Below are 25,752 nucleotides of genomic sequence, written 5' to 3'. Positions count from 1 at the left end.
CTCCTAACTTACCTTTTGGTCCTGAGGGGGAGTTTTGTAAACGCTGCACCAGATCCTTCCTGCTGATCTTTTCTAAAACCTTCTTGGTCAGCTGCAGAGCTCCATGATCCTGATGTTTGTGTACCATTAGATCCACTGTTTCCTCCCTTCCTGCTTTCTCCAGCTGAGCCACTGGGATGCCTTTAAAGCCCTCCAGGATGTCATCCTCCTTCAGGAACCACTTGAAATTCTTAAACTCATCTTCTTTTAATTCCTGCAGAGTTTTCCAGAGGTCCTCTTTAAGTTTCTCCATTATGCCCCCCTGCTGAAAATAAGAGACATTTTAAACAGGAAGGACATGTATTCAGTTCTCATCTCATGACACTTTACCAGTATGACTTCTGTACATGTGCATGTTAAATGTAAATCATCTACTGCTTGAACAAACACGTCACAACTTTGGTTATTTTCATAGTTTCAGTCTTTCATCACTGCAAAACTCATGACAATCCACATTATCACCTGAATTCTAGCTGAATACATTTACATCCTCTGTGAGGAAGCAAACAACAAACTGAAGCCACGTTCCAAGTGTGAAGCTTTTGATGTCTGTATTTCATATCAGATGAGTATTTCTCATTTTTATTGTTGCACTGTCGGTGAGCAGTATCATGTTTTTACGAAGTGCTGCCCTCTGCTGGTATTACAGCACATTTAAGGATAAACTTTTCTATTTTTACGTCACATAATCTCTGAACAAGACATTGTTGAAGGATGAACCTTCTTACTGCCTTTCTTGGAATGATCTTCCATTATACAATTATTTAAAATTATCTATATTTTTTACAATATATGTGCCCTTGCTCACAGTTGGCCCAACATAGAATAACTATTTTCTAACCATCCAATGCCAGCACTATGAATCCTTCAGACATAGAATCAGTAATATAGGTGGCGTCGTGAATGCATAACTAAAAGAGCACTCCACTGATTCAGCACTGCTTTCCTATAACAGCTGGAGAGTTCCTGCTTCAGCAAATCATTTAATTGCTTTTAGATCAAGTTTAGTAACAAGTTTTATATTTAATTCAATGTAAAGAATCTGGGAACAATTTGGTCAATTTTCAAGTCAATCTGAAAAACCAGAAAACTAAAATCAACAAACAAAACTTTGGGAGAAGCTAGCTACCTAACTGGCTAACTGGTACCTGCAGTCCAGGTCTTGTTCTGGATCTTTTTCCACACTGGGGACAGGAGGAGTCTCCTGATGGAGCAGACTGGTCCCAGTATGAGCTGATGCACTGTCTACAGAACCAGTGTCCACAGCTGGTAGAGACTGGATCCTTCAGGACGTCCTGACACAAAGAACAGCAGGACAGCCGCTCCTCCACAGAAACACCCCTCCTCTTCCTCTTCCTCTTCCTCTCTCTGTGGACATGAACACATTCTTTATGACATATGACATTAGTGGCGGCCAACCGACAGCTCACAAGTTGATGCAGCTCTTTCCCTCCATAAACAGTCCAGACTGTCAGTATTTGGACAGTTACACAGTTTTTTGTTCTTCAGGCTCTGAGCTTCAACACATTCAGTTTGAAATAAAATAATATATATTATTATTACAAGGGTTCAAAAGTAATTAGACAGACACAACAATGTGGCAGCAAAGGCAGAGAAGAAGAAGAAGAAGAGTGCAAACTAGTAAACATGGATGTAAACAATGCAGGATTTAAAATACCAGCTTCAAAAATCGACTTTGCAAATGTTTCATGAGGAGGGAAATGGATTCAACACATTTGTTAGACCACAAGGATTCACACAATGTGTTTTGGCTCCTTTAAGCTTCTATGAGACATTAAAAGTCAGGAAAAATAAGCAGGAGGCAACTGAGCAGAACAGAAAAGTCCACTTGTGAAAAATAACAGACTGCTGCTCTTTAGTCTTGTGTTGTGGTGCTGAACAGAGAGCTCTGCTAAATATCTTCATAATGCATCTTTTCATTTGTGTTTCTCTCTCTCACTGTTTCTGCTATAATCTCTCTCCCTCTGTGTCAGTGTCATACAACAGTTTTACACATTTGACTTTTCCCAAACGTTAAATGTCAGACTCAGTTTCCTCTGCTGCAGTGGTCAGTCTGCAGTGATAAATCAGCTGCAGCAGGCTGTTTGTATACATTTACATTACTTCCTCCAATATTTTGTGTCTTTGAACAGGAACACGTTATGACACATTTTACCTTCACAAAGTCCTTTAGTAAATAAGGAGACACAATGTCCACAGAAGCACCGCCGTCACTAACTAGATAGTAGCTTCTTATTAGTTTGCATCACTTTAACTACAACCATGTGTGTTTTCCAGCATCACAAAGATAAACTTTGACTCTGGTTTAAATCCAACAAACTGGGTGAATAAATGTTCATTTGACTTATAAAAAAGGAAGCTAAAGGTCAACGAGAATGCTGAGCTTTAAAGTTTCATCAGGAGTCATTAATAAAACCATCAAACACATCATGTTAGGAAAGTAGTTTAAACACACACACAAAGGGCGACCATTTACTGCATACTGCCGATAGAAACTGAGTACAATCAGCCACCGTCAGTAATCAACACAAACACATATTAGACTGTCAAACCAATAACTAACAGCAGTCAGCGTCAGACAACCTTATCATACTTTCACAGCTACCTGCTGTTTCTGTAGTGGTGACAAAATGTTAAAGATGTCCATAGTAGCAGTGAATTAAACTGAAACTCCCTGCGCTCTCCGGGGAAAGTATTACGCCAAACTTCCTCTAATAAATATGACATATTAACAATTCCTTACGTGTCCGCAAAAACACATAATTCTAGAAACACAAGATAAAAGGCGTCATATGTCGACAGTCTTCTTGTCAACTCGGCATTAATTTAATCCATAAAGATAAACTATATTTGTGAACAAATTTTACATTTTGGATTTTGTCGCCTCAACTCGCCACCAGCCTCCGTTGGTTAGCTGCACTATTTTAGTGGGAGAAGACGGTGGGAATGAGAGGCGAACAGTTTCAAGAATTACATTTCTCACTAAAATACGTGCTGGACGGTGGATCAGATACACGCAGAATTAAACACCGACTCGTAACATTGTTAATTCACCGTCCATCGTGTGTGACGGTATTTGAGGATTTATTTCGGTCGTTATAGTCACTTTGCTGCTTCACGTTTGGTGCTGGACTACGGAGAGCCCCTGGGGTCACATAGTAGAAAAAAAACTCGATGTGTAAATCCGCACTGGACAGAGCGCACCTTCACTATTTGCATGAGCCAAAACTAAAGACTCAGGATAATATTAAACATGTTTGATTTGATCGGAACGTCAAGACGAGATAAAGACTGAGTTGAGACGCTCGGACTGAGTTTTTTGACCACCTTACACCAAACGGTGGAAATGACGAGAGCGCGCCACAACTCTGGCAAAACTCTCATGATTTTATTCCGACATTGGAAATTTGTCTGCGACAGTGACATCTTTTGAAAAGTGGTTTGGTGTGAGGCCGACATGAGTCCTTCTTTACTGACTTCTCTCTATTTTAAACGAACCAGCGTTACATCACTGAGAGGACGCAGAAACCAGGAAAAGAAAAAAGGAAACAACGTTTGAAGACGTCAACGCTGTAATTTCATATTTTTCTGACACAGTTTAATCAACTAAACAATGAATCAGAAAAATAATCATCAGATTGATCAATAATGACAGTAATCATTATTTACAGCTCTAATATTAACACTCACCCTGCCTCAGACTGTTTTCCTCCTTCTGCTCTGTTGACTTTAAAATGGAGTCTGAAGAACAGACTGAATACTTTCACTTTCAGTGTTCCTCCCTGTTTGTTCCTCCCGCCTTCTTTTTTACCGGAAGTCACGTGTGTGTGTGTGTGTGTGTGTGTGTGTGTGTGTGTGTGTGTTTCAGATTTAGGATCAGTTAATTGGGGACAGAAACCATCTCTCTGTATAAAACAAGGAATCTCTGTCTGTCTGTATGTTTGTTCTTCGTATATCATATATCTGAAGCAATTTCACTCCACTGGCACTTTAGTGATTTTATCAACAAGATAACAAAATAAAGCAACTGCACAGAAATAACGGAATAATGCTTCAAATATAAATAAGTGGCTTAATGGGGTTTCAGTGCATCCATGTGAAGTCGTTAACATACTGTCCTATTTCATCTGAACCAGACATCACACTTAAGGAAGAAGTTCTGTCACATATTGTAAGAATAAAGTGGTTTGTATGTTTAGAAGAGGACATGGTTTAATAACGGTCATAAAGATAATATATATTTATATAATTATGATTTTAACAGAGTGCTCACCTGGACTTTTATTTTATTATATCCATCACATCTGTTATATTTCACTTTCATATTTTGATCATCTTTAAAGTATTGACTGTATATACTGTTACATATGTATCTACATTGTGTAAATGATCAATATACAATTCATTTTAACATACATGGACAATGTGTCCAAACAACCCACAGTGGAAATATGAAAGAGTAAAGGAGGCCGATTCTGCATCTTGAGACAGTCGTCTATAGAGTCTGAGCAGTAAACACTAGTGGAAACAGCGTCACATTGTGCCCAAAAAATATGTTATCACCATTTATATAAATGAAATTGTGTCTTCCATACGTGGCTGCCAAACCCATCGGTACACGGACGATACTATTTTATACTGTATCGCTGGTTCTGTTCAATTAGCCATCTGAGAAACTGCAACATTCCTTCATTAATCTCAAACTGATACTTAATGCAAATAAAACAAAATGTATGTTTTTTTCAAGATCTAAAAACTCAGACTACAGCAATCTGCATATCTCTACTGTCAATGGTTCAAACATCTAAAGGGCATCTGGCTCGACGACTGATTCACATTCAATCACCATATCAAGAACCTTGTTGACTAATTAAAACACAAAAATGACTTTCTATACAGAAATAAATCCACCTTCCCTCCGATCTGTAGAAAGAGGACTGTTGAATCAACTATCTTATCAGTCAGATTATAGGGAAGTAATTTACAGAAATGCTGCTGCCTCCACACTTTGGCCTTTAGACTCAGTTTACTACTCAGCCAGGAGATTTATTACCGGTGACGCCTTCAACACTCACCACTGTGTCCTCTATGATAAGGACAGCTGGCCTTCTCTGACTGAGACGCAATAGTCACTGGTATCTGTATATCTATAAAACCCTGACTGGAAAATTACCATCATACATCACATCTCTGTTATACTGGAACTCTGGTCCACTTCTAACCTGCTCCAGTGACTGTCTGGCTGTTCAGGTCCTTCGTGTCAGGACTGAACTTGGAAAGAAGCTTTTAGTGTTGGTGCAGCAAACTCATGGAAACTCTTACAATGTGACCTAAAACTGAATACTCTCACACCTCTTGGACACTTCAGGATATAATGAATAACTGTTCACTGCCTGTCTGTAATTGTTTTAACTGATTTTGTTGACTATGTATGTTTCCTTGTTTTTTTCTGTTTGTTTGTTTGTTTGTTTGTTTTTCCATGTGTAATCTCGGCATCATTGTAAATGAAGGTCACCCTCAAAGGTTTTCCGAGAATCTTAAATAAAGTTTGAAATGAAATGAAATGAAATCGATGACTAGACAGCAAACAAAAAGGAAAATCTTTCACTACTTTTACAGCTTCTTATTAGTTTACATGACTTTAACTACAACCATGTGTGTTTTCCAGCATCACAAAGATAAACTTTGACTCTGGTTTAAATCCAACAAACAGACTTCAAATAAACATCTGAGTCGTTCTTAACTGTGACTTCTCTCTATTTTAAACCAAACCAGTGTGTCACGTTACATCTCTGTGAGGACGCAGAAACCAGGAAAAGAACAAAGGAAACAACGTTTGAAGACGTCAACACTGATTTCTGACACAGTCTAATCAATTAAACAATTAATCTGAAAAGTAATCATCAGATTGATCAATAATAACAGTAATCATTATATGCAGCTCTAATATTAACACTCACCCTGCCTCAGACTGTTTTCCTCCTTCTGCTCTGTTGACTTTAAAATGGAGTCTGACTGAATACTTTCACCTTTACTCTCTACCTGTTTGCTCCTCCTTTACTGGAAGTCACCTGTATGTGGTTATGTGTGTGTGTGTGTGTGTGTTTGTGTGTGTGTGTGTGTGTGTGTGTGTGTGAGTGTGTGTGTGTGTGTGTGTGCGTGTGAGTGTGTGTGTGTGTGTGTGTGTGTGTGTGTGTGTGTGTGTGTGTGTGTGTGAGTGTGTGTGTGTGTGTGTGTGTGCGTGTGAGTGTGTGTGTGTGTGAGTGTGTGTGTGTGTGTGTGTGTGTGTGTGTGTGTGTGAGTGTGTGTGTGTGTGTGAGTGTGTGTGTGTGTCATCATTTAAAGTCACTCTGGTGAATATAATATTACATATTAAATGTACGTATGAATATTAGGATGTTTGACTTAGTTGTCTTAACTGGATTCAGGGCCGACATTTAATCATTTAAGCAAGTAAGTAAAGTTTATTATAAAGCGACTTTTTAGGTCAGACGTCACAAAGTGCTTCACAATAAAAGATGAAGAAAATAGAGACACAATATAAGAATAGTAAATAAAATAGAATCAGATAAATAGAACACTACTACTCAAAGGTAAGTCTGAACAGGTCTTGAGCTGCTTTTTAAAGGCGTCCACAGATCTTAAATCCAATGGGAGACAGTTTCAAAGTGCAGTCAAAGACTCAGACTGCTTTAGTTTGGAGTCTGGAGCAAAGAGCAACCAACCAACCCTGATCAGACCTTAAAACCCTGCTGGTAACCCACTGCTGATCAGTGCTGGAGAGGAACTGACTACAGAGTACTATATTTAAATATAGTTTTGAGGTACTTGTACTTTGATTTAGTATTTCCATGTGATGCTACTTTATACTTCCACTCCACTACATTTCAGAGGGAAATATTGTACTTTCTACTCCACTACATTTATTTGACAGCTTTAGTTACATTTCAGATGAAGATTTGACACAATGGATAATATAACAAGCTTTTAAAATACAACACATTGTTAAAGATGAAACCAGTGGTTTCCAACCTTTTTGGCTTTTGACGTCTTACAAAAAGCAGTGCGTAGTCGGGGTCACATTTAATCACACAGAATCTGAATAAGAATCACAGAATCTGTAATATAGCTGGCGTCATGAATGCATAACTAAAAGAGCACTAAAGCCATTCAGCATTGTTTTCCTATAACATTCACAATGGATCGTTTAAAAAACAGTATTGAAATCAAATCAGCAGAATCACATATATTTTATTCCACATGTTCTTTTTTCCTGTCAAAACTTGGTGCCTACATTACCCACAATGCAACGCGATTCGATTCAGTTTTTGTTGAGTACTTTCTGTCTTATCCTTCCCTCAGTGACATAATGTGCTGTCACTGTAAAGACCAATTAATGCACTTGCACGTGCACGCGGCTCCATTCCTCCTTTCTTCAGAGGTCCGCGGGGTCCATGTACCCTCCGGCCAAAGCTCTGTTAAATGTTTTTGATAACGGGATAAACAATTATACTATTCATTATTTCATTTATTTTCTGTTTTTCGTGTGGATTAAAAAAGCAGAAATTCATGTGCTTTTTCCGTTTTTGTCTTCAAAGCGGTTTTATTATTATCTGCACCAATTGACCGCGGGCATCTGATTGGCTCACAGGGGCCGCTTGTCTCACCTATCGTCACACCTACATTCAAGGATTACTTCCGGTCATGGCCGCGCACAGATCCCCTCTAAATGCACGTTTGGCAGAGGCGCCAACTCACGAGGAAGACTCTGTGTTTATGTAAATACACAGCATATAGCTTGAGAGCCATATATAGTGATTTTACTGTATTGTCCTAGACGAAAAAACTAAATACGCTAGCCTATGTAGCTAATGTTAGCCATGTTATGCTGTGTGCCCTTGCTTCATAAACACTTGTAGATGCAGGTGAATGTGACTCCCCTCGTTGAAACCTCCTGATAGATGTAACAGCGGAGCAGAGGAGAGAGACTGAGGTAGCGATGTAACCGACCTGCACGCTGGTATTTGATTTTTTTTATTTTTATGAAACAAATTATTGTAAAAAATCCACTATTTGTGCTTTGCTGAATAACGTATTTGTATTCGGGCACACCCCTAGTGTACACTTAAAGCAACCCAAATAACCATCACTCTGACAAAACACTCAATGCAGAATGAAACAGATAAAAGAACAGGATGAGTTAACAGACGTAGCTTAACCATGTTATGTGATCCTACTTCAGTCACTTTAACAATAAGTATTACTGGGACCACTACAGAAAATTGCAGATGAACATTTAATATTGTGGAATTCACATTTAGACACCGACTATCCCTGTAACACATTAATCATACAAAGTTCAGTCTTATACCAGGTTTTGATCTAGTCTTGTTTTACATAGCAGCCACTGAGCAACATTAGCTTCAGTGTGGAGTGGTGTCTCTGTCCATGTGAACAAATATGAATCTCTTTAGCTGTTCCACTTTATTCACCAGCAAGTCTCTAAATGTGTAAAACCAAAAAAATAGTTAAAACACTGTAAAAGGCTGATTGGAGCAGAGGGGAACTGCAGAGTCTGGTAATAATTTACTGTGGGTTCATCACTACGTGCAACCTTCCACATCACATGTACAGTCCTCATCTAATCCTTTGTTCATATAAAAATGTGAATTATACAGATATAGATTTAATGATTATTTCATCTCAGGCCTTCTCACCAGTGCAACTGTTCAAGACCTTCACAGTAAATGCAACTCAAATCATCTGCAACTTTATCAGACAGAAAACAAAAGCTCCAGTATTTTCTGTTGTTTTTAAAGGTTTTAATACCTTTTTCCTGCCGTTACAAAAATGCATCTTGCTCCTTCTTTAAAAATAAGTTGTAACTTACAACATTTAATTATGGTCTAAGTATCCTTGGTACCAGAGGAACATACTCATTTATTTACCATTTTCTTTTGACATTTTATTGCCACAGATATAAACAACTTGTATGGGGTGAACAGCAAGGATTGGTCAAACAACACTGGAAAAAGTCATCTTCCTAAATTCAACCTCACCAGAATGAAACAAAGAGAATTACATATACAATTTAAAGACCACCAATATTGAGGGATTTTATACTTGAGCACAGATAAATGTGTTTTTTAATATGTATTTAATAAAACTCACCAAGCAGGATTCAGAGTTCAGATTCAGGATTCAGAGTTCTTCAGATGTAGAAAGATGAACGATACAGTTAAATTATTCCATCTTACACTTCAACTAAAGGTTGTCTTTGAGTTCCCAGATGAAGTTTCTGCTCTTTAGTCACGTAGAGGAAGATGCTGTTTTGACCTCAGCTTGTTCTTTCTGCTTCATGTTGAATTCCTCCCCCCTTAAAAAGCTACGTGCATATTTCACAAACCGCCACTTCCTGTCATCTTTCAGTTTTGTACAGGAACGCCCATGTCCCTCTTGCTTACTTCCTCTTTCAGGGACTCTACATGAGCACAGGAACGAAGCATCAGACCACCTCCAAAAAGATATATAAGTAGAAAACAAAACATAATTCACATGTATGGTGGGAGATGTGCTTCCTTCTGCTTCAGCAAGCTAAACCTTCTTCAACTTAGTTATTACTACAATTATAAAATAAAAGGGTTAGAAAATTCATCTAATTTTCATGCCTACATCTCATCCTTGATAGTTAAAGTCAACTACAGCACACTGTGAAAACCACACGACTGATGCTGATGTTCAGAGAAAGATCTGACTTCCCTTTTGCAGACTGAAACTCTCTCACAAGAATTTTCGCCGGTCTTTACCACACATGAAGAAATGTTTAGTACATGTTGTACTTCCTGCCTCTGTCACCTTATCATTCTTGTTAGGGGCTTTTATTTCCCATAAAAGCAAAGGCAAACTTTATTTGCATTATGATTCTTTTCTGAGAGGCGAGAGTGGAACATGCACAAAGTTAACAGATAAATCTACAGACTGAGGCTGGATGCACATTATACGATGATTTGTTGGAATAAAGAGCAAATCTGACTGCATAAGCAACAATCAGAGTTAACAAACATATAATTTAGGTGTAAATTATTAAGAGTTTGATATTTTAAACTCTAAGGACTGTATGAGTGAAAAATAGAAGTACAGAAATCTCTCGTGTAAAATAATCTAAACTTTGGCAGAGAATTGTGTTCATGTAGAATCACATCAATCATAACTGAGAAACTTGGTTGTTGGGCCTTTAAAGACACTTTGATTTGTATCTCGTCCTATATGGAAACAATCAGCTCACTCATTAAATATGTGGCCTTTGCTGTGTGATGAAGCTCCACTGCCTGTTTTATCTGAATCTTGATCTGGTTAATATCAGATTAAAAAGATAAAATTGTAACAGTTTTTTATAGTTTTTATAGACGATAGCAGAGACGTTCTTTATTTCAGGCGGGAAAACGCTGCATACTATATATTATAATAACTAATGCAGGGGACAATTTTCTGCAGAATATGAACTTAAAGTACCTTTTTTCTGATAAATCTAGAACTTTCACTTTCTTCTTTTATTTTTATATTTTATCCACAGTTATCCAACAAAACTGCACAGAAAACACAGACCACAACATACGAAGTCTGACAAATAAATGGGTGAGACAAAATTAAACTACACAGATACACATACATACAAATATGCACATACATCCACAACAAATAATACTTATTATGGTGCTGATTGAAACTCCACAAAATAGGATTAAACAGCTTCCTGGACTTTACAGGGTTTCTGCAGGTTCACCAGATTAAATTTAAGACTTTTAAAGACATTTTTAATATCACAAAAATGCAATTTAATACATGTTTCACTGTCACAGTATTAAAGATATCAATAAAAACTATTAATGATCATAAGGGCTGGAATTATTTACCTGGTGCAATGTGAAATAACTGTCAATTTAAATTAATTTCACATTTTTGTCATCACTTCCTGTCAGTTTATAACAATCATAACTAATGACTCATTAATGATGAGCTGGATGTGGATCAGCAGCAGATGAATTAAATGAGGATCCCGTTTCTGTTTTTTGTTTTTTCTTTTTGTTTGTTTCTAAAATCAAGAAAATCTCTGAGACACAAAGCTGTGCAGTGTCTGTGTGAGTGTATGAACATTGGTGGTGGAAGTGGTTGTGATACAAGGGGCACCAGCTAAACTCTTGCCTTGGGCACCAAACTGGTCACAGCCGGCTCTGCATACAGTAAAATATTTTGGACCCTCTTCAAAGAAGTATAAATAAATAAATCTGTGCTGTTTGGAGTAGGGAATTACCATTTAAAGACTGATATTTATACAGCATTAACCTGCTTTTGATTTTTGGAAAGTGCCACATTCATATCAGAAAATTCTCAATCCAAACACCAAACTTGTATGTTTTAATGCCACTTTTAGTATCTGGATACTCTGAACTATACTGCAGAGACTTGCTATGCCATAAAAACTGTCTCTCATATACGTTCAACCCTCAATCATTTGTAGCATCATTTGTTTTTTACTTAATATTTACCTGTGATGTCTGCATCGCATATCTTAGATCCAGTTTTGTTTGCTTCTCCTATTTTTTATTTTATTTTTTATCTTTAAAGATTTATTTTTTAAAAAGTGCATCATATCATTAATTAAAACATTTTTTCTACAACACATTAATCCCAACTTAAACCACAAATAATGAATTATGTAATAATAAAATATATGTTAAAGGCAAAGTGTGTGATCTCAATGTAAAGTTAAAAACAGGATTGAAACCTCCTTTGCACTTGAATCATACATACAGTATAAATCCCCAACGTCACCAACTAGTGGAAATAATCTTCTGGTCAATATTTCTGTAGAAGTTCACACTGTGTGTTGGGAACATGTTTCACCTCATTTGCAAAGTGAGATAATTTCTCCACTTGAGTTCATTTTGACACACCAGCTCTATAATGTTCAGATCATTTGTTATCATGTTGATATGTGAAATATATGTCAAAATATATCATATTTCCCTTTTGTTTAACATGTAAACAATATAAATTATTGTAAAAAATAGTGCAAAACTAATTAGAAGTCATTAATATTTTTTCACCCGTCTGCAATGTAGAAATCAAATCTCATTTTAATGTTGACTCATCTGTTTATATTTGTTTATGTCCACTACAACAGACATTTTCTGTGAAACATATTAAAATGTATTTTCTCTGTAACGGTTTTATTAACTATTAATGTGTTAAGTAGACACATGGGAAACCTTCTCGTTTCTCATCAATTTCTGGAAGTTTTACATTTAACAGAAGTTCAGTCATTTTTGTAGGTGTACAGTGTAATATTAAAATTATTAATGAATTAACTTGCTGACTTTTATTTACTTAGTTATTGGTTTATTTAACAATGAAAATGCATATTAATAAACATATTAATCTAATTTGATCTAGTCTTGTTTTACATAGCAGCCACTGAGCAACATTAGCTTCAGTGTGGAGTGGTGTCTCTGTCCATGTGAACAAATATGAATCTCTTTAGCTGTTCCACTTTATTCACCAGCAAGTCCCTAAATGTGTAAAACCAAAAAAATTAGTTAAAACACTGTAAAAGGCTGATTGGAGCAGAGGGGAACTGCAGAGTCTGGTAATAATTTACTGTGGGTTCATCACCACGTGCAACCTTCCACATCACATGTACAGTCCTCATCTAATCCTTTGTTCATATAAAAATGTGAATTATACAGATATAGATTTAATGATTATTTCATCTCAGGCCTTCTCACCAGTGCAACTGTTCAAGACCTTCACAGTAAATGCAACTCAAATCATCTGCAACTTTATCAGACAGAAAACAACAGCTCCAGTATTTTCTGTTGTTTTTAAAGGTTTTAATACCTTTGAAAAATCAGCTTGTTCTTTCTGCTTCATGTTGAATTCCTCCCCCCTTAAAAAGCTACGTGCATATTTCACAAACCGCCACTTCCTGTCATCTTTCAGTTTTGTACAGGAACACCCATGTCCCTCTTGTTTACTTCCTCTTTCAGGGACTCTACGTGAGCACAGAAACGAAGCATCAGACCACCTCCGAAAAGATATATAAGTAGAAAACAAAACATAATTCACATCTATGGTGGGAGATGTGCTTCCTTCTGCTTCAGCAAGCTAAACCTTCTTCAACTTAGTTATTACTACAATTATAAAATAAAAGGCTTAGAAAGTTCATCTAATTTTCATGCCTACATCTCATCCTTGATAGTTAAAAGTCAACTACAGCACACTGTGAAAACCACACGACTAATGCTGATGTTCAGAGAAAGATCTGACTTCCCTTTTGCAGACTGAAACTCTCTCACAAGAATTTTCGCAGGTGTTTACCACACATGAAGAAATGTTTAGTACATGTTGTACTTCCTGCCTCTGTCACCTAATCATTCTTGTTAGGGGCCTTTATTTCCCATAAAAGCAAAGACAAATTTATTTGCATTATGATTCTTTTCTGAGAGGCGAGAGTGGAACATGCACAAAGTTAACAGATAAATCTACAGACTGAGGCTGGATGCACATTATACGATGATTTGTTGGAATAAAGAGCAAATCTGACTGCATAAGCAACAATCAGAGTTAACAAACATATAATTTAGGTGTAAATTATTAAGAGTTTGATATTTTAAACTCTAAGGACTGTATGAGTGAAAAACAGAAGTACAGAAATCTCTCGTGTAAAATAATCTAAACTTTGGCAGAGAATTGTGTTCATGTAGAATCACATCAATCATAACTGAGAAACTTGGTTGTTCGGCCTTTAAAGACACTTTGACTTGTATCTCGTCCTATATGGAAACAATCACCTCACTCATTAAATATGTGGCCTTTGCTGTGTGATGAAGCTCCACTGCCTGTTTTATCTGAATCTTGATCTGGTTAATATCAGATTAAAAAGATAAAATTGTTTTTTATAGTTTTTATAGACGATAGCAGAGACGTTCTTTATTTCAGGCGGGAAAACGCTGCATACTATATATTATAATAACTAATGCAGGGGACAATTTTCTGCAGAATATGAACTTAAAGTACCTTTTTTCTGATAAATCTATAACTTTCACTTTCTTCTTTTATTTTTATATTTTATCCACAGTTATCCAACAAAACTGCACAGAAAACACAGACCACAACATATGAAGTCTGACAAATAAATGGGTGAGACAAAATTAAACTACACAGATACACAAACATACAAATATGCACATACATCCACAAAATATAATACTTATTATGGTGCTGATTGAAACTCCACAAAATAGGATTAAACAGCTTCCTGGACTTTACAGGGTTTCTGCAGGTTCATCAGATTAAATTTAAGACTTTTTAAGACATTTTTAATATCACAAAAATGCAATTTAATACATGTTTCACTGTCACAGTATTAAAGATATCAATAAAAACCATTAATGATCATAAGGGCTGGAATTATTTACCTGGTGCAATGTGAAATAAATATCAATTTAAATTCATTTCACATTTTTGTCATCACTTCCTGTCAGTTTATAACAATCATAACTAATGACTCATTAATGATGAGCTGGACGTGGATCAGCAGCAGATGAATTAAATGAGGATCCCGTTTCTTTTTTTGTTTTTTCTTTTTGTTTGTTTCTAGAATAAAGAAAATCTCTGAGACACAAAGCTGTGCAGTGTCTGTGTGAGTGTATGAACTTTGGTGGTGGAAGTGGTTGTGATACAAGGGGCACCAGCTAAACTCTTGCCGAGGGCACCAAACTGGTCACAGCCGGCTCTGCTTACAGTGAAATATTTTGGACCCTCTTCAAAGAAGTATCAGTAAATAAATCTGTGCTGTTTGGAGTAGGGAATTACCATTTAAAGACTGATATTTATACAGCATTAACCTGCTTTGGATTTTTGGAAAGTGCCACATTCATATCAGAAAATTCTCAATCCAAACACCAAACTTGTATGTTTTAATGCCACTTTTAGTATCTGGATACTCTGAACTATACTGCAGAGACTTGCTATGCCATAAAAACTGTCTCTCATATACGTTCAACCCTCAATCATTTGTAGCATCATTTGTTTTTTACTTAATATTTACCTGTGATGTCTGCATCGCATATCTTAGATCCAGTTTTGTTTGCTTCTCCTATTTTTTATTTTATTTTTTATCTTTAAAGATTTATTTTTTAAAAAGTGCATCATATCATTAATTAAAACATTTTTTCTACAACACATTAATCCCAACTTAAACCACAAATTATGAATTATGTAAATAATAGAATATATGTTAAAGGCAAAGTGTGTGATCTCAATGTAAAGTTAAAAACAGGATTGAAACCTCCTTTGCACTTGAATCATACAGACAGTATAAATCCCCAACATCACCAACTAGTGGAAATAATCTTCTGGTAAATATTTCTGTAGAAGTTCACACTGTGTGTCGGGAACATGTTTCACCTCATTTGCAAAGTGAGATAATTTCTCCACTTGAGTTCATTTTGACACACCAGCTCTATAATGTTCAAATCATTTGTTATCATGTTGATATGTGACATATATGTCAAAATATATCATATTTCCCTTTTGTTTAACATGTAAACAATACAAATTATTGTAAAAAATAGTGCAAAACTAATTAGAAGTCATTAATATTTTTTCACCCGTCTGCAATGTAGAAATCAAATCTCATTTTAATGTTGACTCATCTGTTTATATTTGTTTATGTCCACTACAACAGACATTTTCTGTGAAACATATTAAAATGTATTTTCTCTGTAACGGTTTTATTAACTATTAATGTGTTAAGTAAACACATGGGAAACCTTCTCGTTTCTCATCAATTTCTGGAAGTTTTACATTTAACAGAAGTTCAGTAATTTTTGTGGGTGTACAGTGTAATATTAAAATTATTATTGAATTAACTTGATGACTTTTATTTACTTAGTTATTGGTTTATTTAACAATCAAAATACATATTAATAAACATATTAATGTTAGTTAAGAAAATAGCATGCAGCACATCATACTACATTGTCAGCTACTATTTAAAATATGCGACACAGAAACACATCATACAAGACATATAAAGCAATAAATTGGGAAATATTAATATTAATATAAATTTAGACACTAATAGAAACATGAAGAACAGAAGCACAGACATGAAAAGCACAAATAGTTCATAAGATCCTGAACAATAATCACTGTGACTGAATTAAACATCAACTTGTAACAGTCAATCTAAAATAAACACTCACATGACTACAATGAGTGTTCTAACTTTACAACCCATCAGATCAATATTGTCATCAATCGCCTTTTAATTTCACTCCAGACTGAAAAGCGAGGTGTGCATTTATATTATTAGATTGTTTGATATTTAAACGGTAAAATGTTTTCTTACTCCACTTCCTGTTTTGTTAGTTATGCTGCTCTTCTGTCATGTCTTAATCTCTTACCTGGAAACTTATTTATCACAAGTTGACAGTTATTGATCACCTCTTTGCTTTGGGACTTAAGTTGTCTCATTTTATACAACAAAAGTAGGTGATCAATCATCTTTCTGTTCTTTCTGTTTATTGAGTTTGAGAGAGAGAAGTTGTTAATGACCAATTTAGGTTAAAAGCAGATGCTGTAAGCTTTTAATGGCCTTTAAATCACAGTGTTATTGTTAGTTACAGATGTGGAAGTTATGTATATAGTGAAGTTGTTGGAAGTGATTTGCTGTTAATTGCCATGATTGCACTAAACTATAATGATGTGTGGTGAATGGTGAGGCAGGAGCTGTATGACATGCAGGTGTTACCAGTTAAGGCTCGGTGTGCATGTTATCTTTATTAGTAAAGTTAAATACCATATTCTTGTAAAATCTATGGTTAGATCTAATAGTTATTATACATCTCAACTTTTCTTTATGTTGTGCATAGTAGTAATGAAAGATAATTTACATTATTATATGATTTGATTGATAGTGGTTGAACTACTCTTTGCTACTCGTTATTTTTCATCACTTTGGCTGATAAGTTAAATTAGTGATTATTTCCTCAATAATGTGCATAAGAGTATTATTATTTGCAGTTGTTTCACTCGCTATATATTCCTTTTATATGTGTTTCAGAAGCACACACCCTCCTATCCTCATACACCTTTAAATGAGGCAACAATGAAGGTTCAAGTTCAAGTGGAAATGACCAAGTTTGTCATTTAACCCCTAAAACTAAGAAACAGTGACTAATCAGACGTCCTGCAGCGATTCCTCTCTTCACATCAGCAGTTAGTAACCTTGAGATAACCTTCAGATAACCTTGAGCAACAACAAATCTGCCAGTCTTGAAGATTGCATGCTGTTATTTGTCAGCAGAGGGAATGCTAACTGTTAGCTTGTGGATGACAGAGTAACATCAGACAGCTTGATGATCCCTGACTGTTCCAGGATCAGCAGCTTGGACAGCGGTTGTGTCTCTTTGCTGCAGAATGTTGTAATGATCCACCTGAGCTGTACAGGAGAGCAGGAGGAGGAGAGAGACTGGAGACTCTCAAACCTTTATCACACATCAACACATTATTTTACACCAAATACCTTTTCAGTTGACTGTAGCTTTGATGTGATTCAGAAGACTCCAGAGAGATGAATCAAGCCACCGAGGCTGAAATGTTGCTTAACAGGTTAACTGTTCACAGCATGAAGCAAAGAAACACACTGTATTAAAAACACAACAAGCACAGATCAGAAACACCTGCAGCTTCATCAAATTCCTGCTTTACAAAGAAAAACACACCTGCCAGCTGTTATTTAGCTGCACTGTACATAGACAAAGTCCCAGCCATAAGTATCTGTGCTGTATGTGTCAGAGCAGGACTGACTAACATTTATCAGTTAGACTCAACAACATGAACAGTGACGCTGATCAGAGAGTGAAATCTAACGCTGCATTTTACATGTGAAAGCAGAACTGCTCCAAGTATCAAAAACACCTCACTGATATTCATTATTAACATTACACAGGACAACCTGATATTTATTGATCAGCATTGATCACAGAGACACACTGGTACAACTAAATATTAAAGTGAACACAGACTGAGCTGTCTGACCTTAAACCAGATGATTTGTTCTCACCTTCCTCTGAAGAAAAACATCCACCATTTTATTCAAATCCAAGTCGGATTCATTTTCCAAATGACAGAACTGAGATGTTTTCTTGGTTTTCTTTAGAGACGCACAAATCTCACTTTTTCTCTCCTGATACTGACTCTCAGTACTCAGAGTATCTGCTGATACTGAGTACCGATCAATACCACTGCTCTCTTTTCCCCCAAATTACAATCTGTAAACCTGATTGGGATCATTTTAATGTGAGAATATGAGGTCAGAGATGTTGTGGCAGTAAAAACTGAGTCAGCAGCTGCTGAGACTGAATGAATGTTGAAAAACCAGCCACAGTTTGTGACCAGTAATAAGAATAAAAACTAAACTGAAACTATTTCATTCATTCATCATCATTTATCATTAATGACTTATTATTATGGCAGCTTGAATCTGCTGAAAATACAGTCTTTTAAAAGTTGATTCATGAGTTTTATCCTGTAACATTTTTCCTTCAGAAGTTAAAAACGATACTGATGTGATGTTTTCTTTCTGTGAATTACAACCTGAAACTGTTTCTCTCTTATTGTGGAGCTGCAGATTCACCCATAAACTCTGGAAAGACATGAAGACCTTCATAGTTCAAAACTTTTCCCTTTTCTTCAAAGATGTTATTTTTAGTTTCTATTTACATGATAAAGACAATGACTCTTATTTAACTTATGAATTTATATTTTATTATTGCAAAATTCTACATCCACAAAGTAAGTTTAATAAAACAAAACATCCGTTTAGAGCTGCTAGGATTAGTAGATTAATCAAACAGAATGGGGAACTATTCTGATTATTGTTTATAGTTCTTTTATGAAAAAATGACAAAATAATGGTTCTAGTTTGTCAGATGTGAATATTTTCAGTATATTTTTTCACTGCTATAATAGTAAACTTGTTAACTTTAAGGATCATTTTATTTCAGAAAAAGCTGCTCAGCAATAAAACCAACATTGTTAAGCGTTCAGCTGATTGAGGCAGTGGAGGAGAACAAACACCTCGAGATCTACACTGATAACAAACTGAAGTCAAACTATCACACTGACTTTATTTTGAAGAAAAGACAACAACGGCTTCTTTGATTCTGACTGTTTTATGTTGAGATCTTTTTATACGTTTTTTATTCAGTGTTATGACATTCTGCATCCTCTGTTGCCATGGTAACGCTGATGCTGCACAGAAGGACTTGCTCAGCACAATAAACGGCGCTGAGCAAGACAGCCTTACCGACATCTACCAAACCCGGAACCTGTCAAAGACTGAAAACCTGCTGCTTCACCCACAACACCCTGTTCAGTGAGCTTCAGCTCCTCCCATCAGGCCCACGTCTTCAGGCCTCCAGCTGCAAAAGTAACAGAGCGAGGAATTCCTTTATCCCATCAGCCATCGCTCTCTATAACACACAGCAGCACATAAAAACTCCTAGTACTCACAGCAGTACTGTAGTCAGTGGAAAGTATGGTATTGTGTATATTTCTGGGCTGCATTGTGTCTTCTCTCACATTGAATCTTTGTACTCCAGGAGCACTGCTGGACGCTGCTGTGTAGTAGTTTAGTGTGTTTTATGAAGGATGTGTGCCATGTGTGGACGATGTCTTGGATTGCTTTTTTCTTCTTAGTGTGTGTTTTTCTTTTATTGTGTTTGTTAAGTTTTGGACAAACACTGCAAACCAATTTCTGGATCACATGATCTCACCTACAAGTTTAAATTATATAGTTATTGTTAAAGCCACCTGATTGGCTGATCAGTGTTTACTTACAGCCTGATGCAAATGACTTGTTAAATATCGTTATGAGATATAAACTATTCATTTTGACATAATAATCATCATCATCATCATCCTCATCAACCTTTATTTAAACAGGGAGGGCCTTTGAGAACAAGCTCTCTTCTACAGGGACGAGTAGCTACACTACATATAAAAGCTCATGAAAGTTACAGTAAACATCAGCAACAAATCATATATAAGAACAACAGAAACCATAAAAGTACATATAAAAACAATTAAAGCCACAAAAATAACAGTATCAACAGATTATACAACAGCTGCTTTCAATTTAAATTGATTAAAAGAGATTAACTCGTCTAATTTTACAAGCTTCTGCAGATTGTTCCAGTTGTGTGGAGGAAAGTATTTAAAAGCCAGTTTCCCAATATCAGTACTAACATGATGATCTTTTAAGACTGAATAGTCTTTGGGACCAAGTACAATGTGACAATGATCTATAGTTAAAAAGACATATAAAAGCATATAAAAGCTGGATACCTTTAATATTTACACACAGAGCAACTCTGAAATGTCATCTGGAGCCATGAAGAGTCCTTAAAAGTAATCAATCAAATCTTTCCAATCAATCCTAAAACAAACAGGTAACCAGTGAAGTGATGATAGAAATGGAGTAATATGATCTCTTTTCCTGCTTTTACTTCAAAGTCTGACAGCAGCAGTGTTCTGTGCTGGTTTTATAGATATTATTTGAATATGTTTTAATGGTGAAAACAGGACTGGACCAGCTGCTGATATGATCATCAAAACTTAGACTGGAATCAAAAAATACAAAGTTTTTCACCACAGAACCAAGATATGATTTGACCTGCATGCAGGTTTTTTGGACCAATGATAAATTCTTTCTGAATTGAACTGAATGAAATTTGTGGACATCCAATCTGTCACATCTGTCACATCTGGGCCCGTATTTATCAAGCGTCTCAGAGCAGGAAATCACTCCTAACTGGCCAAAAATGATCAGAGTGACGCATCTCTGCTTCTACTTTTAGGAGAAAAAGCCTTTTATCAACTTTCCAAACTTGGTAAATGATTCGTATCTCTGCCAATATTTCGGAGCTGCAGGAGATGGAGTTCAGGCAGAGATATTCCCTGAGAGGAGAGATGTTTTGGGAACGCTTGATGACACTGAGCTTATTAAAAGATTGTTTGGACTAAAACAGAATCATTAGTGAGACTGACTTTGTGTGTGATGCAGAGGAGAACACATGATGTTTCTACACAACATCATTTAAATAAATACAGAACGTCCTCACAATGTTACACTTTATGGTAACGGAGAAAATGCAGCTGTGCAACAGTGACGATTCTGTCAGAAGCAACAATGATGGAAGTCATGAATCAAACTTTGATCTGGCTTAATGCACGTCGTAAAGATAATGAGCATGACGAGGGTCCTCAGTTACAGCCCACTAAAACTTTGATTTACACACAATCATGTCAGCTGCATAATGAAGGATATCTCAACTTCATTACAACAGCTCAAATATTTTATAGGCTTATTTTTTATTGAGGCTCCTTCAAATAACAGCAGAGCTACAGCCTGATATTTGAGAGAGGAGGATGCACCTGAACAATATATGTTTCTATTGTTACGCTGTATTTACCTTCATGTAGAGAACACAAGTTAACTTGGGGTGTAGTTGAAAGAGGAATTGGACAGTGGAAGAGAAGATGTTCTTCATGGAGAGGGTTTGCAACATGTGTCTGTGCAATATGTGCAAGATGCAGCACTATTACAGGCTGTGAAACCATGTGGCTGAACCAAGATCATTTCACACAGCTGAGTCTAATTACCTGTTATCTTCATTAACATATAGGCTACATTTATCTCTCAGGCTTTCTTTACACTTTGTAAATATCATCTTATAATGAATTTTGGCATCATAGTTTTGTTCCATAACCTTGGTAAGTTACCTGCCTGGTTACCTGCTTATACACATAATATACCAAATTACCACTGTTTCATATTTCCAGCTGAGACTGTGAGAAAACTACAACACGTCATCATTATTTCTACTTTGCTGCTCTGACTGTGGTAAAACAGCCACGTCTCACTCTCTCCCAGGAGTAATCCTTCTCCTGCTGACAGTCACAGTAAATTCTCTTCTGCTTCATTAATTAGTTTTAGTCCTCGTTAACTCTCAGTGTGATTCTGAGACGCTTGATAAATATGGGCCCAGGGTCAGAGTCTGACTTATAACACCTGTTTATTAATCTTTTCTGCATCAAACAGCTCATGTATAACACATCTGTAAAGTGCTGATTCAACCAAATCCAGAGATAACTGTTCAGTTTGTAGTCAGTTAAGAGACTTAAGTGAAGATGACAAAATCCAGATCCAGACTCCGGTCCAGATGGATCATCAGGATCCAGCTGATCCTCTCTCAACACACACTCCTGGATGTTCACTCACACTCTGACAGAGATCACCACTCCCAGCTGATGAGAGAAGAAGAAACAACAGAGGTCATAAATCAGTGTTTAGTGAGACTCACTTCATCAGCTGTCAGTCAGTGATGCAGCACATCCAGTATAAAGAGCAGCAGGGACTTCAGTCCTGTTCAGACCAGAAGTGGAACAGCTGTGCAGCGTAGCCTGCTTCCTCTCAGCTCTCATGTTAACGTGGTGGAGTGAACACACTGAGCTCCAAGCTCACACACCTGCACAGACTTTTGCTATTAAGTCTGTTTACTCTGCAGATTTCACTCAAGTACACAGAGGAAATAAAGTGCTGAGAGTCATGAACACATCATTACTGCAGAAACAGAGACATTCACTCATCAGTTTACTGATGGATTTACTGTTGATACATGTCAACTGTTAGAAAAGTTGAAAGCTACAGAGTCTCTGTGGGATTGAAGATCTTTCCTGCTGTTAAATCATCACATGACAATCAGTCAGAGCTCTCAGCTAAACAGCTGCTGTGATTCCTGGACTTCAGCAGAGGTTCTGGTCTGTATAAAGACCACATGGTTACTAAACGTAATGATGCTTGTGTGAAATCAGAGCCAGTGATTTGCAGGCTGCAGTCAGACTGATCTTAGAGCTCTGACAAAGATGAACTGATCAATTCTTTAGTGTTGAAATGAGAGAACAAACACTTTCAGATCAGATTTGATGGTAGAACAGTTTGATGATGAGGACCACTGTCTCTATACATCTTGTAAGGCTGTCAGCTGTAATCCAGCTTTATTTCCTGCAGACATGAACACAACAACAACAGTCGTCTTCACATCAACTCAAACACATGATCACAACAAGCTTCTGGCTGATCTGATTGGCTGACTGTTCTCTCTCTCTCTGTCTTTCTGTCCAATCCTGAAGCCTGTCACCATTCTCCTCTCACAGCTTCACTGAGGAAAGCAGCCACTGAGAAGGTTGAAGGTTCACCAGGAAATACTGGATCTTTGCTTTGATACTAACTGTGTTTAATACAATACTGCTGAAACCAGCACAGACTGACTCCAACTCTCTACTGACCTCAGATCCTCCAGTCTACAGTCTGGACTCTCCTTAAGATCAGACAGCTGCTTCACGTCCGAGTACTTCAGGTTATTTCCTCCTAGATACAGCTCTCTCAGATGGGATGAGGGGTTGGACTTCAGAGCTGAGGCCAGAGAAGCACAGCTGGTCTCTGACAAACTGCACTCTTCCAATCTGAATAAAGAATAAATGACGTCACTTTAGAAAACAAAGTTCATACTTGAAATCATTCAATGTTTCATAATCTGTTCAGAGCTGAAGAAGATTTAGAATGTAGAAGTTTAGAAAGTTGTAGATGTGATCTCTAGATCCCCTACGAGACAGCCAGAGTCAGCTGACCATCCTGAGTCACCACAGTCCCGTAAACTGCGGCGGGTCCACAGACTGAAACTATTCACGTCACGGTTTACGGGACTGTGGTGACTCAAGGCAGCTAATATAGCAGCTAGCATCTACGTTACTTTTACACTTAAAATAAGATTTTTGTGCACGTTGTAATAACTGGATTTAAACAAAGTGGACATTTTACACATCATGCTGCTCTAACTGAACCATTTACAACAAGTAACCACTGCACACACACAACACAGAGCACATGTACATGTTTACTGAGTAAAGACACAAATGCAAAGATCCATCTCTGGATTTCAATAATCAATTATTGATCATTCAAATAAGAATCGCAATTAATCTGAAAATCTATTTTTTTGTCCTAAAGTTTAGAAGATGGAAACTCCAAACAGCTGAACCCAACAGGATGCAGGTTAAAAACTGTCAAATAGAAAAGATAAAAACAGAGTTTCAGAGGTTCAGAGTGAATTATCCAGTGTAGATTTTTCTTGTTATATGAAGGTTTTAAATGTGCAGCTCAACATTGTTCTGACAGTCAATGGACTAAACCACTGAAGAAGAAAATAGATCCTCAGTGTGGATCAGCATAATATCAGCTTTATGTCTGCAGTTAAGTGTCACCACAACTGTCACATCATATTAATCTCAGCACAGAAGTAAAAAATGGTGTCTGACCTCAGATCCTCCAGTCTACAGTGTGGACTCTCCAAAAAATCACACAGCTGCTTCACGTCACACACGTCGTTTCCAGACAGATCCAGATGTCTCAGATGGGATGAGGGGTTGGACTTCAGAGCTGAGACCAGAGAAGCAAAGCTGGTCTCTGACAACCTGCAGTACCTCAATCTGAATAAAGAATAAATGATGTAGATTAAAATCCATTTATAATCCAATCAGATGTGTTCAGGTTTTAAATGTGTAGTTCAACATTACTATGTCCTCATCAATGAGTTTTTCACTAAAATGAGCAGAGTAACTTTGTCATTGTGTTATTGTGGATCATCATGATGTCAGCCTTCTACAGACATCATCCAAATGTCACCACAACATTCAGACACATATTCATGTCAACACTGATTCATAAAAAATACTTGAAACACCTGCATTTAGATCAGTGTGTGTGTGTGTTCTGAAGAATCAATATCAATGATCAGACATTATTCATTAAAACACATTAAATAATATAATAAAGAAATATTTCTTGTTCAACAAATAAACTTGATCTAGGGCTGTGTGGTTAATCAAATTTAACTTCCGATTACGATTTTGGCTTCCAACGATTATGAAAACAAGATAATGGAGATAAAACGATTATTGTTTATTATTGTCATTTCGCAGTGAATCTCTCGTTTTGTCTTGTGTTATAAATCCAGCAAACCTCTTTCCTTTACAGCGGTGCGCTTTCGCTCCTCCTTAAACGCCTCCGACAGGCGTTGAGCGTCTCTGTCCACAGACTAACCTGCCTTCACCAGGCTGACTGACAGCTGGGATTTACTGAACCTAAATAGTTTGCATGTCGGCTCCACGGGAAGAAATCAACAGTGTTTGTACTTATTGATTCATTGGTTTTATTTCCTCGCCCACTGTAGCGAGTGAATCTGCCTGTAGTGAAACCGGAGGTAACGTTAGCTGGGAGGCTAGCGGAGGCTAGCTGGCTGTGCTTCCCTCCGGTCATGCTGCGGCTAACGCTCCGCTAGCCTCCCAGCTAGCCCCGGCTCTCCGTCTGGATCCAACCGGAGCACCGAGCCCCGGTTTGTTATTCAGGTTAAAGTGGGAAGAAGCAGCGGGTCTGTCGGCCAGCTGAGTGAAGTGGAGCCTGCGGAGGAAACACCGGGACCGTCAGGATGTAACAGTCCGCAGAGGAGCTGCTGTGTTCGGCTGCAGAGATAGGAAACACCTCGGCTGACAGGATGTACCACT

General features: G+C 37.0%; 2 protein-coding genes across 6 annotated transcripts in view; both read right to left on the bottom strand.

Moving 5' to 3' along the window:
• LOC122975243 (NACHT, LRR and PYD domains-containing protein 14-like) overlaps positions 1-1,642 on the bottom strand; it is a 37,585-nt gene extending 35,943 nt beyond the window's left edge. The window contains exons 1-2 of one of the 2 annotated variants that reach the window (XM_044343584.1): positions 1,188-1,642; positions 13-301 (exon numbers count right to left, since the gene is read on the bottom strand). In XM_044343584.1, coding sequence (XP_044199519.1) covers positions 13-292 — 280 coding nt within the window. In that variant the 5' untranslated portion in view covers positions 293-301; positions 1,188-1,642. Of the gene's footprint in view, positions 1-12; positions 305-1,187 lie in introns of both variants that reach the window. The other variant, XM_044343583.1, reaches the window with a different exon arrangement.
• Positions 1,643-20,934: 19,292 nt separating this feature from the next.
• LOC122975244 (NACHT, LRR and PYD domains-containing protein 3-like) overlaps positions 20,935-25,752 on the bottom strand; it is a 98,165-nt gene continuing 93,347 nt past the window's right edge. For all 4 annotated transcript variants that reach the window (XM_044343585.1, XM_044343586.1, XM_044343588.1 and 1 more), the window contains 2 exons: positions 23,479-23,655; positions 20,935-22,437 (listed from right to left, as the gene is read on the bottom strand). In XM_044343585.1, coding sequence (XP_044199520.1) covers positions 22,425-22,437; positions 23,479-23,655 — 190 coding nt within the window. In that variant the 3' untranslated portion in view covers positions 20,935-22,424. The remainder of the gene's footprint in view (positions 22,438-23,478; positions 23,656-25,752) is intronic.

Source organism: Thunnus albacares, chromosome 23 (genome assembly GCF_914725855.1).
Source record: "Thunnus albacares chromosome 23, fThuAlb1.1, whole genome shotgun sequence".
Taxonomy (NCBI): Eukaryota; Metazoa; Chordata; class Actinopteri; order Scombriformes; family Scombridae; genus Thunnus; species Thunnus albacares.
This window is presented reverse-complemented; position numbering and strand designations above follow the sequence as displayed.